Source organism: Emys orbicularis, chromosome 5 (genome assembly GCF_028017835.1).
Source record: "Emys orbicularis isolate rEmyOrb1 chromosome 5, rEmyOrb1.hap1, whole genome shotgun sequence".
Classification (NCBI taxonomy): Eukaryota; Metazoa; Chordata; order Testudines; family Emydidae; genus Emys; species Emys orbicularis.
In genome coordinates this window covers 144,441,347-144,461,043 of record NC_088687.1, presented here as the reverse complement: position 1 = coordinate 144,461,043, position 19,697 = coordinate 144,441,347, and the positions used below count along the sequence as shown (strand labels likewise).

The following is a 19,697-nucleotide window of genomic DNA, read 5'->3' as shown; positions in this document are numbered from 1 at the left end:
GTCCTGCGGGCCTGCGCCTGGGGTGTCCTGGGCTTGGGGTGTCCTGTGGGTCTGGGCCTGGGGTTCTGGGGGCACTCAGTGTTACCAGCTGCTCAGAGCACCCCCCCCGGGGCCGGCAGCGCTGACAGTGAGTGCTGTACAGGGAGCGGTGTGTTTGGGGTGACGTACAGGTCCCCCCCATCTGTCCCAGAACAGCCTGCGCCCAACAGGGCACGTTGCCCTGCTCCTGCGGAGCCTGCGGTGGGACGTGCTGGCCGCTAGCCGGGAACTTGGGGCTGCCCCGTTTGCAGCATCGCGCCTGTGGGCAGCTGGGCCGTGGCAGGTTTGGGGCGGGGAGCAGCAAGCCCTCAGGGGGCTGACAGGGTCGTTCACAGGGCAGCGCTGTGGGATTTGGTGCCAGGCCGTTTCTAGGGCGCATGGCGTCTGTCGGATCCTCTGCAATGCGGGGCATCGTGCCCGCAGAGCCGGCTGGCTGCTTCCGGGGGACGGGCCTTGCCCGGGCCCAGCCGCCCATGGGGAGTGTGCAGGGGCCGGGTCTTGGGGATGGCTCGCGTTTCTTTTATTTTGGGGTGGGGTGCTGGTTTCTGGCTCAGGCCTTGAAAGCGGGCCCGGGTGGGTGGGGTGGGTCGGGGCCTGGTGCGATCACAAGGGGAAATGGAGCTCACGGCTGTGCAATGCTGGGGAGGCCCGTGCGAGGGGAGCGTTCATGGGACTGCTGGGCGGGTTGTGTCTCTCGGGGCCTGGGCAACATGCTGGGCAGGGTGGGACCCCACGTGCTCTGGCATGGCTGCTCCATTGCCCATGGGCTGCGCTCTGGGTTGCTCTCTGAGGCCATTTCAGGGCTCCGCCACTCCATGCCCGGAGACCCCCTGCACGCTTAGCTGGGCCCCCCCCTGCAATTTCCCAAAGCGGCTGCTCATTCTGAGCCCCCCGCTCCCGGCGTGCAGCAGAGGGCTGGTGGTGATACTGGGAAACTGGAGTGTCTCAGGCTAGGTCTACACTACAGCGGGGGGGTCAACCTAAGATACGCAACTTCAGCTACGTGAATAGCGTAGCTGAAGTGGCGTATTTTAGGTCGACTTACCTGGCTGTGAGGACGGCGGCAAGTCGACCGCTGCCGCGCCGCCGTCGACTCCGCTACCGCCTCTTGCCGTGGTGGATTTCCGGAGTCGACGGTAGAGCCATCAGGGATCGATTTTATCGCGTCTTCACTAGACGCGGTAAGTCGATCCCCGATAGACCGATTGCTACCCGCCGGATTGGCGGGTAGTGAAGACAAGCCCTAAGGGAATTGCTTGTGTGACTTGTGGTTAGCCAGTGGGGTGAGACCAAAGTCTTCTCTGTCTGGCTGGTTTGGTTTGCTTTAGAGGTGGAAAAACCCCAGCCTGGGGCTGTAACTGCCCTGTTTTAAGCAATTTGTCCTGAATTGGCACTCTCAGTTGGGTCCCGTCAGAACCAGCATCGTTACAGCTGGATGCTCTGGCAGAGCTCGGGGGGCGCTCACCTTCAGAGGGATCCAGCCGTCGCGCCCGGCGCCCGTGCTTCGAGTTATTGTGGACGAACATGTTATCGGACACCGCCAGGACGTGCCCGTCCACGTTCACCGTCGTTGACACCACCACCTGGGGACCAAGAGCATCTCAGCGTTACGCCAGTCGCACGGCAGGAGAGCCAGGCCAGACGGAGACCCCGGCATCCTGGTGCACTGGGCGGCACGGGGCCCCCGCGGCAGCTCTCAGGGACCCATCCCCAGTTTGTTACATTGCCTGTACCCCGAGAGTACAAACTACAGGGCACAGGCTGGTCAGGGCAGGGGTAGAGTCCCCCCCAAAACGGGACAGCCCATACCACCACAGAGTCCTTGGAAACCCCCCAAAATGGGACAGCCCATCTCACCACAGAGTCCTTGGAAACCCCCCCAAACCGGACAGCCCATCTCACCATATTGGCCTTGGAAACCCCCCCAAACGGGGCAGTCCATCTCACCATATTGGCCTTGGAAACTCCCCCAAACGGGACAGCCCATCGCACCATAGAGTCCTTAGACCCCCCGCAAAATGGGACAGCCCATCTTACCACAGTCCTTAGCACCACCCCTTAATGGGGCAGCCCATCCCACCACAGAGTCTTTGGAACCCCCCCCAAACGGGACAGCCCATCTCACCATAGAGTCCTTGGGAACGCCCTCAATGGGGCAGCCCATCTCACCATACTGACCTTGGAAACCCCCCCAAACGGGACAGCCCATCGCACCATATTGTCCTTGGAAACCCCCCCAAACGGGACAGCCCATCGCACCATATTGTCCTTGGAAACCCCCCAAAATGGGACAGCCCATCTCACCACAGAGTCCTTGGAAACCCCCCCAAACGGGACAGCCCATTGCACCATATTGTCCTTGGAAACCCCCCCAAACGGGACAGCCCATCGCACCATATTGTCCTTGGAAACCCCTCAAAATGGGACAGCCCAACTCACCACAGAGTCCTTGGAAACCCCCCAAAATGGGACAGCCCATTGCACCATATTGACCTTGGAAACCCCCCCAAACGGGACAGCCCATCCCACCACAGTCCTTAGCACCACCCCTTAATGGGGCAGCCCATCCCACCACAGAGTCTTTGGAACCCCCCCCCCCCAAACGGGACAGCCCATCTCACCAGAGTCCTTGGGAACCCCCTCAATGGGCCAGCCCATCGCACCACAGAGTCCTTAGAACCGCCCCCAAATGGGGCAGCCCATTGCATCGCAGCGTCGGTTGAACCCGCCCCCCAATGGGGCAGTCCGAGGCACTGCACGGCCCCTGAATGCCAGCCGTGGCCCAGCCCTCTCGGGGGGGCGGAGGGGGAAGTGCCATTACTAGGGGCTAAGTACCAGGGTCTGACGCTACTTAGGCGATGGCCCATGTCACCCACCGGTGCATTGTGGGAAAGCTGAGAAGGGAGGTTCTGGGGCACGGGAGCTTCTCAGGCCTGAACCCTGAGCCGCGGCAACCCCCTGCTGCCATGCGCCCTGCGGAGCCAGCCTTGACGTTATGGACATGAACTGGGACCGTATAGATCACTGTTGTAACCAAGGTCCTCCCGTGGCACTAAATCTTGTACAAGGGAGGTCAAGTGAGGTGTCTTTGAAAAGGTTGTAGTTTGCTGGTTAGGATGATGCTGTCTGTATGTGTGTATCATTTCTGTATTTGAAGTATGAATATTATCTATGTACTTGTATCTCAATGTGTTTGATTCTAAGTAGCACCAGTGAAGCATTTGATCAGCTTCTTGAGAAAGGAATTTTCAGATGAAGTGCCCAATTAAGAAACTCTTAATTGACAATAGACCTTGGGAGACTCCAATCCACATCTGAGGAGCTTTCCTGGGAACATTCAAGGCAGCATGTGAGCAATGGCTGCTCTACCTGTAAAGAACTGAGTCATGCATGGAGGGAGGGATAGCTCAGTGGTTTGAGCATTGGCCTGCTAAACCCAGGGTTGTGAGTTCAGCCCTCAACGGGGCCACTTAGGGATCTGGGGCAAAATCAGTACTTGGTCCTGCTAGTGAAGGCAGGGGGCTGGACTTGATGACCTTTCAAGGTCCCTTCCAGTTCTACGAGATAGGATATCTTTATTTATTTATACTAGGCAAATACAATTTAGATGGGGCTACTACAAGGTGGGTGCATAACTGGCTGGATAACCGTACTCAGAGAGTTGTTATTAATGGTTCCCAATCCTGCTGGAAAGGCATAACGAGTGGGGTTCCGCAGGGGTCTGTTTTGGGACCGGCTCTGTTCAATATCTTCATTAACGACTTAGATATTGGCATAGAAAGTACGCTTATTAAGTTTGCAGATGATACCAAACTGGGAGGGATTGCAACTGCTTTGGAGGACAGGGTCATAATTCAAAATGATCTGGACAAATTGGAGAAATGGTCTGAGTTAAACAGGATGAAGTTTAACAAAGACAAATGCAAAGTGCTCCACTTAGGAAGAAAAAATCAGTTTCACACATACAGAATGGGAAAAGACTGTCTAGGAAGGAGTACGGCAGAAAGGGATCTGGGGGTTATAGTGGACCACAAGCTAAATATGAGTCAACAGTGTGATGCTGTTGCAAAAAAAGCAAACATGATTCTGGGATGTATTAACAGGTGTGTTGTGAGCAAGACACGAGAAGTCATTCTTCCGCTCTACTCTGCTCTGGTTAGGCCTCAGCTGGAGTATTGTGTCCAGTTCTGGGCACCGCATTTCAAGAAAGATGTGGAGAAATTGGAAAGGGTCCAGAGAAGAGCAACAAGAATGATTAAAGGTCTTGAGAACATGACCTATGAAGGAAGGCTGAAAGAATTGGGTTTGTTTAGTTTGGAAAAGAGAAGACTGAGAGGGGACATGATAGCAGTTTTCAGGTATCTAAAAGGGTGTCATAAGGAGGAGGGAGAAAACTTGTTCACCTTAGCCTCTAAGAATAGAACAAGAAGCAATGGGCTTAAACTGCAGCAAGGGAGGTCTAGGTTGGACATTAGGAAAAAGTTCCTAACTGTCAGGGTGGTTAAACACTGGAATAAATTGCCTAGGGAGGTTGTGGAATCTCCATCTCTGGAGATATTTAAGAGTAGGTTAGATAAATGTCTATCAGGGATGTCTAGACAGTATTTGGTCCTGCCATGCGGGCAGGGGACTGGACTCGATGACCTCTCGAGGTCCCTTCCAGTCCTAGAATCTATGAATCTATGTGACTTGCCCAGGTGACTGCAAACTCCACCTTGCTGCTGTGATTTTCCACAGTAAGAACAAAGGGGTCCTTCCACATGGCAGAGAATATAAAAGGCCCTGGGAAGATCCTCCATTTTGTCTTCGATCCTGCTTCTTACCTCTGGAGGGACTTTGCTACAAACGGAAGCTCTACACAAAGGACTGAGGACCCATCCCAGCTGGGGATGTTCCAGAGACTTGATTTGAACCTGCAGTTTATTCCATCACTGCTACAAGCCTGAACCAAGAACTTTGCCATTACTGTATGGAATTTATTCCATTTAACCAATTCTAGCTCTCATCTATATTTCTTTCTTTTTATGAATAAACCTTTAGATTTTAGATTCTAAAGGATTGGCAACAGTGTGATTTGTGGGTAAGATCTGACTTGTATATTGACCTGGGTCTGGGGCTTGGTCCTTTGGGATCAGGAGAACCTTTTTCTTTTACTGGGGTCTTGGTTTTCATAACCATTCGTCCCCATAACGAGTGGCACTGGTGGTGATACTGGGAAACTGGAGTGTCTAAGGGAATTGCTTGTGTGACTTGTGGTTAGCCAGTGGGGTGAGACCGAAGTCCTCTCTGTCTGGCTGGTTTGGTGTGCAAAGGACACCCAGCTTTGGGCTGTAACTGCCCTGCTCTAAGCAATTTGTCCTGAATTGATACTCTGAGGAGTGTCCGGCCAAAGGCTGCTTCGTTACACCAGGGTCAGCGTTCCAGGGGCCGAGGGGGCCGGGCCAGCTCCAGCCCCCAGCCTGGCTGCCAGGTCTCCTCCCTGCCCCCACCTACTCGCTGGCTCGTCGGGGTGGCGGGCTTGGCTGCTCTCCCAGGAGCCGCGGCGCTATGCAAATTGGATGGGTTGTTAATCATGTAAAAATGTCACAATTATCATATCTTTCCGAGAGGCCCTAATGAAGGCGCCGCGCTGGGTGTGAGCTGGGGAGACGGGCCAGAGCCGCCACCTCCGCCTGCCGAGCTGCACCCGCCGGGCACCACGGGGGAGCTGGGCATGGCAGGCCAGAGGGGGCTTGCGAAGCGATGCAGGGGCAGGGCTGGCGTACCTGGGAGAGATGCAGGGCTGTTCTCCTGCTAACGAGCCCTCGCCCTGTGATACAACGGGGGGCGCTGTGATGAGGGTATGTACCCCTCTGGCTGGGAGAGCCAACAGGGAACGGTGACGCTACGCACAGTGGGCCCTGGCTCTGCCACTGCACTGTGGGCGACTGTAAGTCACTTAACTTTTCGTGCCTCAGTTTCCCCATCTGTGAAATGTGAGAACTGCAGAAGAATGGAGGACGAGAGATACCAGCGAACACTTCGGGGTTACAGCTCCCTGGCTGTCTGACACAGTGCGGATGGTAGAACAGGAACAGCTGCCCCAGGGTGTCCAATACAATTGCCTGCCCCCGTCCTACCCAACGAACCACAGCAGCACGCCTTGGCCAAAGCCCTGGTCCCTCCAGAATCCAGCTTCCCGACTGCCCATTCCTGCGGGGGGGGGGGGGGGGCACAGCCACTCGGCACAACGCGGCTCAGTCCGGTGAGCTTGGGAGCACAGCTGGGGCCTCGGACACACGGCTCCCAAGACTCTGCGGTGCCCTGGACTGGCAGGCCCGCCGATGCCCCCAGGAGCTGGCAATGGTGCCAGGCTGGGTATTCACATGGTCTCCAATGTCAGAATCACTCTGGCACTGCTCAGAGGGGACAGGCAGACAGACAAACCCCCTCCCCACCCTGGAGAACGGCCCGCCGGGCACAGCGGCGACTGCCTCTGCCTCCAACGCCGCAATGCTGCCCTCCGACCCCATGTAACGCCACGAGCAGCAGAGACAGAGACATCCCCAAACCACCCCCCCCAGACAGCTGGGCACCCCGCCAGCTGCTGCACTGAGCCAGCCGAGGGGCTAATGGAAGGGGGAAGGTGCCGCTTTTCGCTGCTTCCGTCTGGGCTGGGGCGAGGGGGCAGGTAAGCAGCTCCAAGGAGAGCAACGGTGCCAGAATCCAGTGAGATCAGACAGTGGAGTCACTCCGGGGGGGGGGGGGGGGGGGTCGCTCCCAACTCCCCTAGGCCCTTCAGAAACTCCTACAGCTCTCAGGCGCTCAGAGGTGGCGGTGACCAACCCCCCCGAGAGCGGAGAACCGAATCCCGCTCCGGTGGGGCTCTCGGCCGGCCAGCGTGTTCCCTGGGGCTGCGCCCGGTGCACACAGCCAGCAATGGGGGAGACCCAGCGAGAGGGCGCTGTATCTCGCTTCACTTTGCTCCGAGCCTGGTTAGAATCAGAGCCAAAGTCCTGCCCCCCAAGCCCCAGGACTCCACCTCGGCCAGGGGGTAACGGGGCCACAGCGTCCCAGCTGGCCCGGGGAACGAGGGAATGGCCCTGATGGGATTTGTCAGCTGGTCCTGCGGTGGGTTTTAACCCCCTCCCTGCTGCCGGGCCGCGTGCAGGCCGGGAGTCGTCGCTGCGTGGATCTATTGGTGGGTTTGGTGCTGGCGAGAGGAGCCGGCTATGGCCCGGAGAGCAGAGGACCCATCATTCCCAGCCCCACATGTGCTGGCTCTCCGGGGGTCCCCAGAGCGGGCCTAGCTGCAGTCTCTGCAATGAGCGAGGACACAGGCCTGGTCACGTCAGACCGCGGGGATCCCCTGGGGGAGCGGGGTTCTCCCCTCGCTGCGGGCCGAGAGGAGGCTGAGCAGCCGGGGACTCAGATGTGCCCCCCCTGACCGGTTACTGCCCAGAGACAGGACTGGTCTCCCTCCAGCCCCTGAGCTCCAACGCGGGGCACGGGCTGAGCCAGTCAGCCGCCCCCCAGGCAACCGGCCAAGGGGAGCAGAGACGGAGAAGGCAGCCAGGCCCCTGCCCCCGCGAGCCAGGGCACCTCTCCTCCGCCAGACCTGGTCCAGCCATGGCCAGAGCGACGGACCCCCCAACCCGCCGCCTCCACACCCCCAGATCTCAGTGCCAGGAACACCCCGGGGTTGTGCCCTTCCCCACCAGGCCCGGCCCAGGCTGCGCTCGTAGCTGCCTCCTGGGGGGCCCATGGGGCCCTTCCCCAGCCCGACGCCCTCTTTTCCCCCACCCAGGGGGCGGGCAGCGGGGGCCTGGCTGGAGGCCTGACCGAGCCCCCGCTATCCATCCCCAGCCCCGGCGCCTGAGATACAATGCCGAGCTGCTGGGCCGGGGCCGCTGTCCCGGGGGGAGGGGGTTCACCTGGAAGCGGCGCATGTCCCGGGGGTTCCCCGCATTCTTCAGGCAGTTCTGGTTGCACTTGAGGAAGAACTTGAGGAAAAATCTGAGAGAAAAGAGGAGAAATCCAGATATTTAATGTGTGTGTGTGGAGGGGGCTGTCCTACTGGTCCCCCAGCCTATGGCTTCACCCCCCATTCCTCCCCAACACATCTCCTCCCATCCCACCCTGCCTGCCCCATCCCACATGGCCCCTAGGGAGATCCGTGCCCACCGAGCAGGGGCAGAGCCCGCTCCCCCCACCAAGCCCTGGGTGTCTCTCCCCCTGGGCCGTGGGGTGGGGATGTCCCGGGGAGACGACTGGGACCAGGCCAGTGCCCTTGGGGTGACATGGGGAACCAGCCCCATTCCCAGGGCCCTGGCTTCCTGGTGGGGGCCGTGCAGGCCAGGCGGGATGCCAGGCCAGGTCTCTCCTCCGCCCCCCAGGCGGGCAGCAAGCTCGGGCGGCTGGTCAGACAGCGGTGGGGGGGTGGCGAGGGCTGGCAGACCCGTGGCTGGCTGCACGAACCACCACACACTCCTCTCCCACAGCAGCGCCCCCAGCACCCGGCTAGAGCGCCCCCGCCCCAACTCCCGTGTGCAGCCGCCCCCGCCCGCCCGCGGCCCGTCGGTCCCTACGAACACGGCTCCAGCCATCTCTGCCGGCGAGCGCCGGGCTGGCCCTGCCAGCGGCTTCTCCCCGGCCGCTCTGGGTATCGATCGTCACCTGAGCCCGCCCTGGCGGCAGGCAGCAAATGGGCTTGATTGCTGCAGAGCCGATCGATCAGGGAACCCGAGCCGGGGGACCCAGGAGCCCTGGGGGGAGGGGAGAGTGGGTTGCGCTGCCGAGGGCTGTGGGGGCCCAGCCATTTCCCTTGGCTGCTGTAGGACGCTCCCCGGAGGAGCAGCCTGGACAGCAGGGGGTGAGAGCCCCAGGCGTGAGAGGGGCTGGGGGGTGCATGTGCGGGGCCAGAGAAGGGGAGAGGAGTCCAGGAGTGTGGGGCAGCCCAGCCCGGCCCCCCAGGGAGAAGCCGAGGCAGCAGCAGGGAACAGCCTGTGCTGAGCCCCATCCATTCCCAGCAGCATCGCGGCCTGATGAAATATTCAGGACGCTTGTACAGGCCCCGTAATCGCCATCACGCCGTCAATTATTAATGGGCTGCAGCAGCGAACGTGCAGGGGCTGGCATAGGAGGGGAACACCCTGGCACCTACCGCCACGCACAGCCGGACACCCCGGGACCTACCCACATGCACAGCCGGATGCCTGGGACCTATCCACACGCACAGCCAGACACCCCGGGACCTACCACCACGCACAGCCGGACGCCCCGGGACCTACCGCCACGCACAGCCGGATGCCCCGGGACCTACCGCCACACACAGCCGGACGCCCCGGGACCTACTGCCACGCAAAGCCAGATGACCCGGGACCTACCCACACGCACAGCCGGACAGCCCGGGACCTACCGCCATGCACAGCTGGACACCCCGGGACCTACCGCCACGCACAGCCGGACACCCCAGGACCTATCGATGTACAGCCAGACACCCTGGGACCTACCCAAATGCACAGACAGACACCCGGGACCTACCAACACCCAGACACCCTGGGACCTACCGCCATGCACAGCTGGACACCCCGGGACCTACCCACACGCACAGCCGGATGCCCAGGGACCTACCAACACACCCGGACACTCTGGGGCCTACCGCCATGCACAGCCAGACATCCCGGACCTACCCACATGCACAGCCAGACACCCCGGGACCTACCCACATGCACAGCTGGACACCCCGGGACCTACCGCCACGCACAGCCGGACACCCCAGGACCTATCGATGTACAGCCAGACACCCTGGGACCTACCCAAATGCACAGACAGACACCCGGGACCTACCAACACCCAGACACCCTGGGACCTACCGCCATGCACAGCCGGACACCCCAGGACCTATCGATGTACAGCCAGACACCCTGGGACCTACCCAAATGCACAGACAGACACCCGGGACCTACCAACACCCAGACACCCTGGGACCTACCCCCCCCCACAGCCGGACTCCCTGGGACCTACCCCCCCCCACAGCCGGACTCCCCGGGACCTACCGCCACACACAGCTGGACACCCTGGGACCTACAAACACCCAGACACTCTGGGACCTATCCCCCAACACAGCCAGACACCTCAGGACCTACTGATGCACAGCCGGATGCCCCGGGGCCTACCCACACGCACAGCCAGACACCCGGACACCCCAGGACCGACCCACACATACAGCTAGACACCCAGGGATTCTACCTGCTCCCCCAATAAATCAATCCGCACACACACACCCCAGCCAGGGCACCGTGCCCCCACTGCAGGCAGCCCCCGTCACGGCCGTCACTCCATGGCCCCCCGCTGAGCCAGACACAAGCAGGGAGCAGCCCCTGTACCTGGGGAGGCACGGGGACCCTGGAGCCCCCTAGACTCACCCGAGGACCAGCCACGGGCCCAGGACCCCGGCAGCGATTCCTTCCAGACCCCCCCACACCCAATGGGTGTGACACCGGGCGCTCGCTCCCCCCTTGGCCCCAGGATACGGGCCTGGTAGGTCTGCTCCGCCTCCAGGCTTGATTGGCTGCGGGGGGGTTGCCCCTGCCAGTGCCCGGGGCTGGCGTTAGGAGCCCGCTGTCAGCACCCGCAGCTGGGAGCGAGAGGGCACAAAAGGCCAGGGCTGGGAGCAGGAGCTTTGCCTGGCTACAGGGGCCAGCTCCCCTCTCCACTCAGCAGTGGCACCACCCGGGTGTTAATACAGGGAGTGTGCTGGGGGGAGCCCTGTGCGTGTGTGAATGGGGGGGGCGCGTGCACGTGTGTGTGTGTGTGCACGTGTGTGTGTGCACATAGGGGGTGTGTGTGTGCGCGCATGGGGGGCGTGTGCACATGTGTGTGCATGTGTGCGTGCATGGGGGTGTGTGCACCTGTGCGTGGGGGGGTGCATGCATGGGGGTGTGTGTGCACGTGTGTCTGTGTGTGGGGGTGTGCGTGCGTGGGGGTGTGTGCGCGTGTGTGTGCATGTGGGTGTGGATGTGTGTGCACACGTGGGTGTGTATGCACGTGGGGATGTGCGTGCGTGTGTGTGTGTGCGTGTGTGTGCACACGAGCTGTGGATCAGGGCTCTGCTCTCCGCCCCCAGGGGTTACCGTGGCCAGGGCTATGTGAGGCTGGGAGCGCGGCCCCCCCTTTGCAGCGCGGGGGCTGGGAGTTCACCGATCAGGACGTGTCTCCCGGGGCCCTGCTATCCCGTCCCATGTGCACAAGCCCAGCAGCTTCCACGGAGGGAAGGGCTAGGTCTGGGACCCTGGGCTGCTCCCCGCTTCCCCCCACTCCACACCGGCAGCCCCGAGTCTTTCAGCCTTGGGCACCCCTGCCTCACTGCTGTGCCCCCAATCCTGACCCACAGCCCCTCTACCCCAGCCCTGGGCTCCCCCAAACCCTGCCAATCCCCCCCGTCCCGACCCACAGCCCCTGCTACCCCAGCCCTGGGCTCCCCCAGCCCTGCCGATCCCCCCAATCCCGACCCGCAGCCCCAGTCCTGGGCTCCCCCAAACCCTGCCGATCCCCCTGAATCCCGACCTGCAGCCCCTGCTATCCCAGCCCTGGGCCCCCCCCGGTCCCGACCCGCAGCCCCTGCTGTCCCAGCCTGTCTGCACCCCCCAGCCCTGCCGATCCCCCCGAATCCCGACCCGCAGCCCCTGCTATCCCAGCCTGTCTGCCCTCCACAGCCCTGCTGATCCCCCCCAATCCCAACCCGCAGCCTCTGCTATCCCATCCCTGATGATCCCCCCATCCCGACCCGCAGCCCCTGCTATCCCAGCCCGTCTGCCCCCCCAGCCCTGCCGATCCCCCTGAATCCCGACCCGCAGCCTCTGCTATCCCAGCCCTGGGCTCCCTCAAACCCTGCCAAACCTCCCTGTCCCAACCTGCAGCCCCTGCTGTCCCAGTCTGTCTGCACCCCCCAGCCCTGCCGATCCCCCTGAATCCCGACCCGCAGCCTCTGCTATCCCAGCCCTGGGCTCCCTCAAACCCTGCCAAACCTCCCTGTCCCAACCTGCAGCCCCTGCTGTCCCAGTCTGTCTGCACCCCCCAGCCCTGCCGATCCCCCCAATCCCGACCCACAGCCTCTGCTATCCCAGCCCTGCCAATCCCCCCCCAATCCTGACCCACAGCCTCTGCTATCCCAGCCCTGCCAATCCCCCCCCAATCCCGACCCACAGCCCCTGCTATCCCAGCCCATCTGCCCCCCCAGCTCTGCTAATGCTCCTCAATCCCACCTTGCTCCAACCCTAGCTGTTCCCCCACCCCCGTCCCAGCCCTCCTCCTGCTCCTGCCCCACTGCCGGGAAGGGGGCAGAGTTGGGGCAGGGGAGCAGAGCAGACTGTGGGGAAAGGAGGTGAGGAGAGGAAGGGGGATGCGGCCAGGGGACCGTGAAGGACGGGGCAGGAAGGGGGGCTGGCGGAGGGGCAGATGGGGGAGGGGGGTTGACTCAGCCGAGAGGAGCCGCAGCGGGAAGGAGCCCACTTAGCAGCAGCCCCATTAGCTGCTGATTGAGCAGCGAGTGTGGAGTGCAGGGGAGGGGCAGAGAGGAGCTGGGGTCACTGCGGCGAGCCGGAGACTCGGGGCGTCTCTGGGACACCCGCAGGAGCCAGGCGGCGTCAGAGGGGCAGCGGGGGCCAGGTCACAGCTGTTCCCTGGCCCGGTGCCAGCCCTGTACCCAGCGCCCCCCCCCCAGGTACAGGGACCCCTGGGCCCCGCGAGCACCCCATGCTGGCTGCACCAGGCTCGCCTTAGCAGAGGTCGGGGGGACTGGATGGCTCGGGGGACGGGGCCTGTCACCTGAGGGGACGAGTGGGGGGTCTCAGTTTGGCTCCCAATGGGACGGGCGGCTGCACCTCAAAGACCACGGGTACCTCCTGCCCCCCCCCATCAGCGGGACAGGCCCTGGGGATGCAGCCCCTGTCCTAGGGGCCCGTTGCCAGGGCATGTGGGGGGAGCTGGCCCCACCCCTGTCCTGGCAGCCTGGCGCCTTTCCCCAGGGCTGGACACAGGGAAAGGCTCTCAGTAAAGTAACCCCCCCCCCAGGTAACTGCCCCCAGCACGCTCCCCCCTTGCTGTGGGCGCCTGCCCAGGAGCCCTTGCTGGCAGGCTGCTCCCCTGGGTGCCCGACCCTCCCTGTGCAGTGTCCGGCCCACCCACCTCACCGTAGCCGTTCCTGGCAGGCCTGGGCACACGGCGGAGCAGGCCGGGGTGCTCTGGGAGAGCCGGCCGGCTGCCGCAGGAGGGGGGGTCTGTCGGGCTGTGAATGGAGGACGGCCCCTGGGACATGGCAGAGTAGACAGGACGCAGCCTGGGAGAATGAACCCACCTGCAGTGGCCCCAGGAGCTGAAGGAGATGGGACCACACGGGCCTTTCCCAGCCCTATTCCCCATCATTCTGCCAGCTCCCCCCTGCTCCCCGCTCCCAAAGCAAACGCAGCCGGTTCTCCAAGGCCTCGCTACCCCCACTCCTCTCCCCGTCTGTGCCAAGGCCCTGCAGCCCCCTGGGATGGCGACGCTCCCCCGAAGGATCGCAGGGGGGCTGGGGCCGAGGGACACCCCAAGGGATCACCGCTCATGTGAATGACGATGGGAAAGGAAGGAGCCTGCCCCACAGGAACAACTCCAGGTCATCCGCCGGCCTCCAGCTCTCCCCACTCTCCTCCGGGAGACAAGAGCCAGAGGGGCTGGACTTTCCCGTGGATGACAAGAACATCCCGGGTGATCCCAACTAGCCCCCCAAGTTCCGGAAGGGATATTACACCTCCTGCTTCAGGGCCTCGGCCAACCTTAGCTACCCAAGCTCTGCATGTGCTCAAGTGCGATGGAGTCACGTCGGCAGGGCCTGCGGAAAGCCACCCAAGGGTGCTTTGGGAACTAGGTGAAGCCATCTCGGAAGCGTTGGAGATGGTCTTCGAGAACTCAGGCAGGACGGGTGAGGTCCCAGAGAACTGGAGATGGGCAAACAGTCTTTACAACGGGGGAGAAAGAGAACCGGGATGTTACAGACTAACTTTGATACCTGGCAAGATACTGGGACAAATTATTGATCAATCAGGAAGAGCCAGTACGGCTTTGTCAAGAACAAATCATGCCAAAGCAGCCTAATTTGTTCTCTGGCAGGTTACTGGGTCAGTGGATTGGGGGGACCAGCAGACATGATACATCCTGATTTCAGGTTTCAGAGTAGCAGCCGTGTTAGTCTGTATCCGCAAAAAGAACAGGAGTACTTGTGGCACCTTAGAGACTAACAAATTTATTAGAGCATAAGCTTTCGTGGGCTATGCATCCGAAGAAGTGGGCTGTAGCCCACGAAAGCTTATGCTCTAATAAATTTGTTAGTCTCTAAGGTGCCACAAGTACTCCTGTTCTTTTATCCTGATTTCAGTCCTTTTGGCACAGTCCCACGGGACATCCTCCTAAGGAAATTAGGGAAACGTGCTTTAGATTGAATGACTGTGAAGTGGATGAAAGAGGAGCTGTCAATGGTTTGCTGTCAAACTGGGAGGGCCCATCTGGTGGGGTCCTGCCGGGCTCAGTCCCACGCCTGGTACTAATCAGTAATGACTTGGACAATGGAGTAGAAGGGATGGGTATCAGATCTGTGGCTGACGCCAAGCTGGGAGGGGTTACAAGCACTTTGGAGGACAGGATGAGGATTCAAAAGGACCCTGACAAATTAGAGAATTGGTCTGAAATCAACAAGGTGAAATTCTACCAAGACAAGTGCACAGGTACTTCCGTGGGGAAGGGAAAATCAAACGCCCAGCTACAAACTGGGGCCTTGCTGGCTAGCGGCAGCACTGCTAACAAGGCTCTGGGGGCTGTCGCGGAGCACAAATTGAATAAGAGCCAAGGGGATGCAGTCCCCAGAAGGGCTAATATTCCAGGGTGTAAGACATGGAAGATGACTGTCCCGCCCTTCTCAGCACTGGTGGAGCCCCAGCTGGAGCACTGCGGCCAGTTCTGGGCATCACACTTAGGAAAGAGGAGGATAAATCGGAGAGTCCAGAGAAGAGCAGCAAAACTGAGAAAAGATTCCGAAAACCTGACCTGAGAGGGAAAGTTAAAACCACGGGGCAGGTTTAGTCTGGAGGAAAGACACCTAAAGGGGACCTGATGACAGCTGTGCAGGGCTGTGCTAAAGGGGACGGGGACAGGGATCCATTGTTCTCCGTGTCCACTGGAGGCAGGACAAGAAGTAACGGGCTTAACCTGCAGCCAGGGAGATTTAGGTCAGGGATTGGGAAAAGCCGTCAGACTCTCGGGGGAGTGAAGCTCTGGAGCAGGCGTCCAAGGGGGGTTGTGGGATCCCCGTCACTGGAGCTGTTTAGGAACAGGTTGGACAAACACTTGTCAGGGCTGGTCTAGGTGTGCCTGGCCCTGCCTCTGCACGCGGGGCTGGGCTAGTAAACCTCCCGAGGTCCCTTCCAGCCCGGCCTGTCTACGAGTCTATGAATGCAGGGGGCAGATTATCCCACATCTGCTCCTGTGGGGCTCTCGCACTTTCCCCTGCAATGTCTGCTGCCGCCCCCAGCCCCAGCCAGGACCCCGGACACAGGGGTGTGCTTACAGTCCCAGAGCCGCCCTCCCTGCCCTTTGCCCCATGGCCCAGAGCTCGCTGGGGATGGAAAGGAAACAGAAGGCAGCCAGGAGCAGGACTCCACCACCAGCACTTTAATTACAGTCCCCATCTCTACACACTGCACCCTATGGCCCCCGCCCTCCCACGCCCCACATCCATCTCTCCCCACAAACCCTGCACTCCCGTAGCCCCATCGCGCGCACCCCATCCCTGCCACGTCCCCGACCCTGACCCTGGGGCCTGCCGGATTCCCCGGGGGCGCACTACGCGGAGGGCGTCGCTTGCAGGCACCTGTGGTTGTTACTATTTGTCGTGTGTTTCTCAGCGCTGGACGGAGCGCGGAGAGAGGGAGACTCTGCCGTGAGCAGCGTCCCACCAACGCCCTGCGTGCCCCCACACCGGAGCGCTCGGGCGTGGCCGCTCTCTACAGGGCCATCCAGCGGGGGCTGGCAGAGCCGCTCGGGTCTCACCACTGGGGTACTTGGGGCTTCGGGTCTGCAGGAGGTTCCAGGCATTCAACATGCTCCAGTCGTCTTGCTGGCCCATGGCTCTGACCACACCACTCCCCTCTGCTGCTCTACACCGCTCCCAAAGGCTGGGGTGTCACCTTTTCCCCCAGTGACCCCTCCTGGTTAGCCAGGATCGAGCCCCCCCATTTAGCCAGCTGGGAAGGGCAGGGTGGCCAGGACCCCAACACCTGTTCTCAACCTCCCTCAGTGTGGGGAGTCCTGGGCTGAGCCCCCCAGCTGCTGTGATAATGGCAGGGCAGCATAGCCTGGGCGGGGGCTGCCGGTCCCTATCTAGTCTGTTTAAAACCCCCACGCCCCCACTCTGAAATGCCTTGGAACCACCAAGCTGGGCACATGGTGCCCAGCATCGGCTCCTCCTTCCCTCGTATCCCCCCATCCAGCTGGATCCTCCGGTGGGTTCCTGGCCTGTGGGCAGGGACTCTCTCTTTGCTCTGTCTGTCCGGTGCCTGGCCCCGCTCTGGGACGCCGGCTCCTAGGCGCTACCACTGTACAAAGAATAATTAATCAGCAGGAGACAGACCTGCATGCCCCACCCAGCCTCCTTTCCCCATCCCTTTGTGGTCTGGGACACCGCCCCTCCCACCCCCCGCTGGGCCGATCTGCCAGCAAGTGGGAACGTCAGCCACACCCATCGACACCAGCTAAGGGGCTGGTTTTAATTAGCCCATGAGAGCTGCGTGGCACGAACCACGTCTCCGCATAGCTCTGCGCCATGCTCAGCACAATGGGACCCAGCACAATACAAAGAACACCTGCCCGAGCCTCTTTGCTGCCCCCGGAGCTCTCCCCCGGGGTTACTGCCCATCAGGCTCTGGCAGACAGTTCTCAAGTCCCTCCTTTAGTCATTGCTTAGCCAAACAACTCCGTCCCTCCAGCCCCCCGAGCTTGTCCGTGGCTCTTCTCGGAACCCCCCCCCGCATTTCTCAATATCTCCCTGGTCAAGTGGCGTCCTGACCCGGCCGGAGGCACTAATCCAGACCCGGCCACAGCAGAGCTGTACAGCGAGGGACTGCCCCATCCGCTGAGCCAGGACATTGTGCCAAAGAACGTTCCCTCGCAGACTGAGCTCAGACAAACCCAGAGCAAAGAGCAGGTGTCCTACACCTCCAGCCCCAGAGAATGGAAATCTGCCTCCTGGAGAGAGTGGTCTAGAACCCCGAGCACATGCTGCCGATCTAGAACCATCTCCAGACCCCGCAGTGTGCACCGCTGTTCTAGAACCATGCTCTAGAACCCTGGGCGCATGCCGCAGCTTTAGAACCATGATCTAGAGACCTTAGCACACACTGCTGCTCTAGAACCCCATAGGAGACACTCCAGAACCTGTAGCACCCACATGAAAACACATGCTGGAGCTCCTCCGTGCCCACACTAGAATGGCTCGAGCTCTGCCCCCGGCCTGGACAGCACCTCTAAGACAGTCTCAACCTTACACACATGGCATCTCCCCGAGCTGCAACCACCCTCCTGCGTTCAATCAGGACTGTCTCGCCCTGTGTGCGTGGCTCTCCCCCACGCCAGCGGGAGGCAGGGTCCAGGCAAGCGGGCGATTCCTCCCCGGGAAAAGTCCATCAGTCCAACTAAATGCACTGAAAATACAAAACTGTCTCGGGGAATCAAAAGAAGGAAAGAGAGAAAATCTCTCTCGTCGTGTCTCCCGTTCAAATTAAAGAAATAACCCAGCCTTTGAGGCTAATCGGTCCAGGAGATAACCTCCAAGAGCGTGAGAACGTGGAAGACAGAGCGACAGAAAGGGAGAAGGGCACCTAAGTAAGGATCCCGTTTCTAGGAGGCCCAGCCATCGTCCCAGGTGGTAATCAAAGAAAGGAAGGAACATGGAAATGCGGTGAGGGGGACACTATTCCCCCTCCCTATCCCGGGAAGGATCCAAGATTGACAGCAAGCAAGTGAGCTCTGATCCCCCAATGAACCCCCACATGGCTGCTCCCACCCCCCTCCAGCACCGCCGACTTTGACTAAGAGGAGAGGGGGGAAAAATAATAGTAAAACCACGTCGGACTTCTTCACCTCCTTAAGCGGCAGCCGCGCATATGGGCCCGGGAGTTAAAAATAAAGACAATGTGCATACATTAGCATCTATAATGCACAACACTCCCCATTTAATATGCAAATTCCCAGCAACGCTGCCGAACACCTTCTGTTCCGAGCGCATAAATTTGAATTTGCAATTAGAATAATCTTGTATAATTAATGAAAAGCGTCAATTTTAGCTCCTAAGTAATTTGATTAACATGTTGATAGGGCACTTATCGGGCCCTCTAAACCAGTGGGGCTGGGCATCAGGGAACGCGGGAGCAGGGCGGAAAGGGGAAGGGAGGCTGGAGGAAGGGGGGGGCTGGGGAGATCCTTGCCCCCCAGCTGACCTGAACAAGGCCGGGGAGGGGGAGGGATGGACGGAGAGGGGCGGGGAGAGAGAGGAGGCTGGAAGGAGAGATGGTGACCACCGATGCTGGATGGAACGAAGGGAGACCCGAGTGAAAAATAAGGGGCCCGGCTTTATTTGAAGAGACCTTTTAGGGAAACGCCCTTTCGCTCAGCATCTCGCCTTTCTGCTGCCCCAAGCGTACAGCCCCACGCTCACAAGCTCCAGGTTAGTGGTTTACATGGTCCTTCTCCACAGCGTTACCACCAAACAAGAGGCGGGGAGTCCGCCCAGCAGGAGGGGCCCAACAGGGATCCCTGCCCCACAGGGCCCTGAGCACCAGTGCGGGGCGCAAGGGGGATGAAAGAGGGAGGCATGCGGCCGGGAAGAGGAGCAAGGAACTGAGACGCCCCAGCCTCCCAAGGGGCAGCGAGTCAGACACCCTGGAAGGGCCAGCGGCCGGAGGAGTTCCGGAGCCCTGCCCTGCTGGGGAACGCTGTAGCCTCCCGGGGAAGGCCTAGCAGTGCGAGGCCGAGGGCTGCGCCAGCCCTTTGGCCATGGAGCGTCCTTCCCGCCGGGCCGCAGGGGCTGGAGCCGGGCAAAGAATACGTGTGGGCGCAGGCAGAGCCAGGAGAGCTTCTTGCAGCTGGAACATTTCCCCATCTGGTTTGCATGGGAATCACCGCCGGGCCGGGCCGGGCCCCTCGCTTACAGGGGATTCACCACCGGGCCCCTCGCCTACGGGGGACTCACCGCCGGGCCCCTCGAACTATGGGGGAATCAGGGCCGGGCCGGGCCCCTCGCTTACAGGGGATTCACCGCCGGGCCCCTCGCCTACGGGGGACTCACCGCCGGGCCCCTCGAACTACGGGGGAATCACTGCCAGGCCGGGCCCCTCGCTTACAGGGGATTCACCGCCGGGCCCCTCGCCTACGGGGGACTCACCGCCGGGCCCCTCGAACTACGGGGGAATCAGGGCCGGGCCGGGCCCCTCGCTTACAGGGGATTCACCGCCGGGCCCCTCGCCTACGGGGGAATCACCGCTGGGCCGGGCCGGGCCCCTCGCTTACAGGGGATTCACCGCCGGGCCCCTCGCCTACGGGGGACTCACCGCCGGGCCCCTCGCCTACGGGGGACTCACCGCCGGGCCCCT

At 61.2% G+C, this 19,697-nt stretch overlaps 1 protein-coding gene across 15 annotated transcripts in view; it reads right to left on the bottom strand.

Annotated features, from left to right (window-relative positions):
* Positions 1 to 19,697, bottom strand: part of LOC135879486 (transcription factor COE3-like) — an 82,418-nt gene that overhangs the window by 23,171 nt on the left and 39,550 nt on the right. For 13 of the 15 annotated variants that reach the window (XM_065405485.1, XM_065405486.1, XM_065405494.1 and 10 more), the window contains 2 exons: positions 7,953 to 8,034; positions 1,505 to 1,622 (listed from right to left, as the gene is read on the bottom strand). In XM_065405485.1, the coding sequence (XP_065261557.1) occupies positions 1,505 to 1,622; positions 7,953 to 8,034 (200 nt within the window). Of the gene's footprint in view, positions 1 to 1,468; positions 1,623 to 7,952; positions 8,035 to 19,697 lie in introns of all 15 variants that reach the window. The other 2 variants (XM_065405484.1, XM_065405490.1) reach the window with 1 other exon arrangement.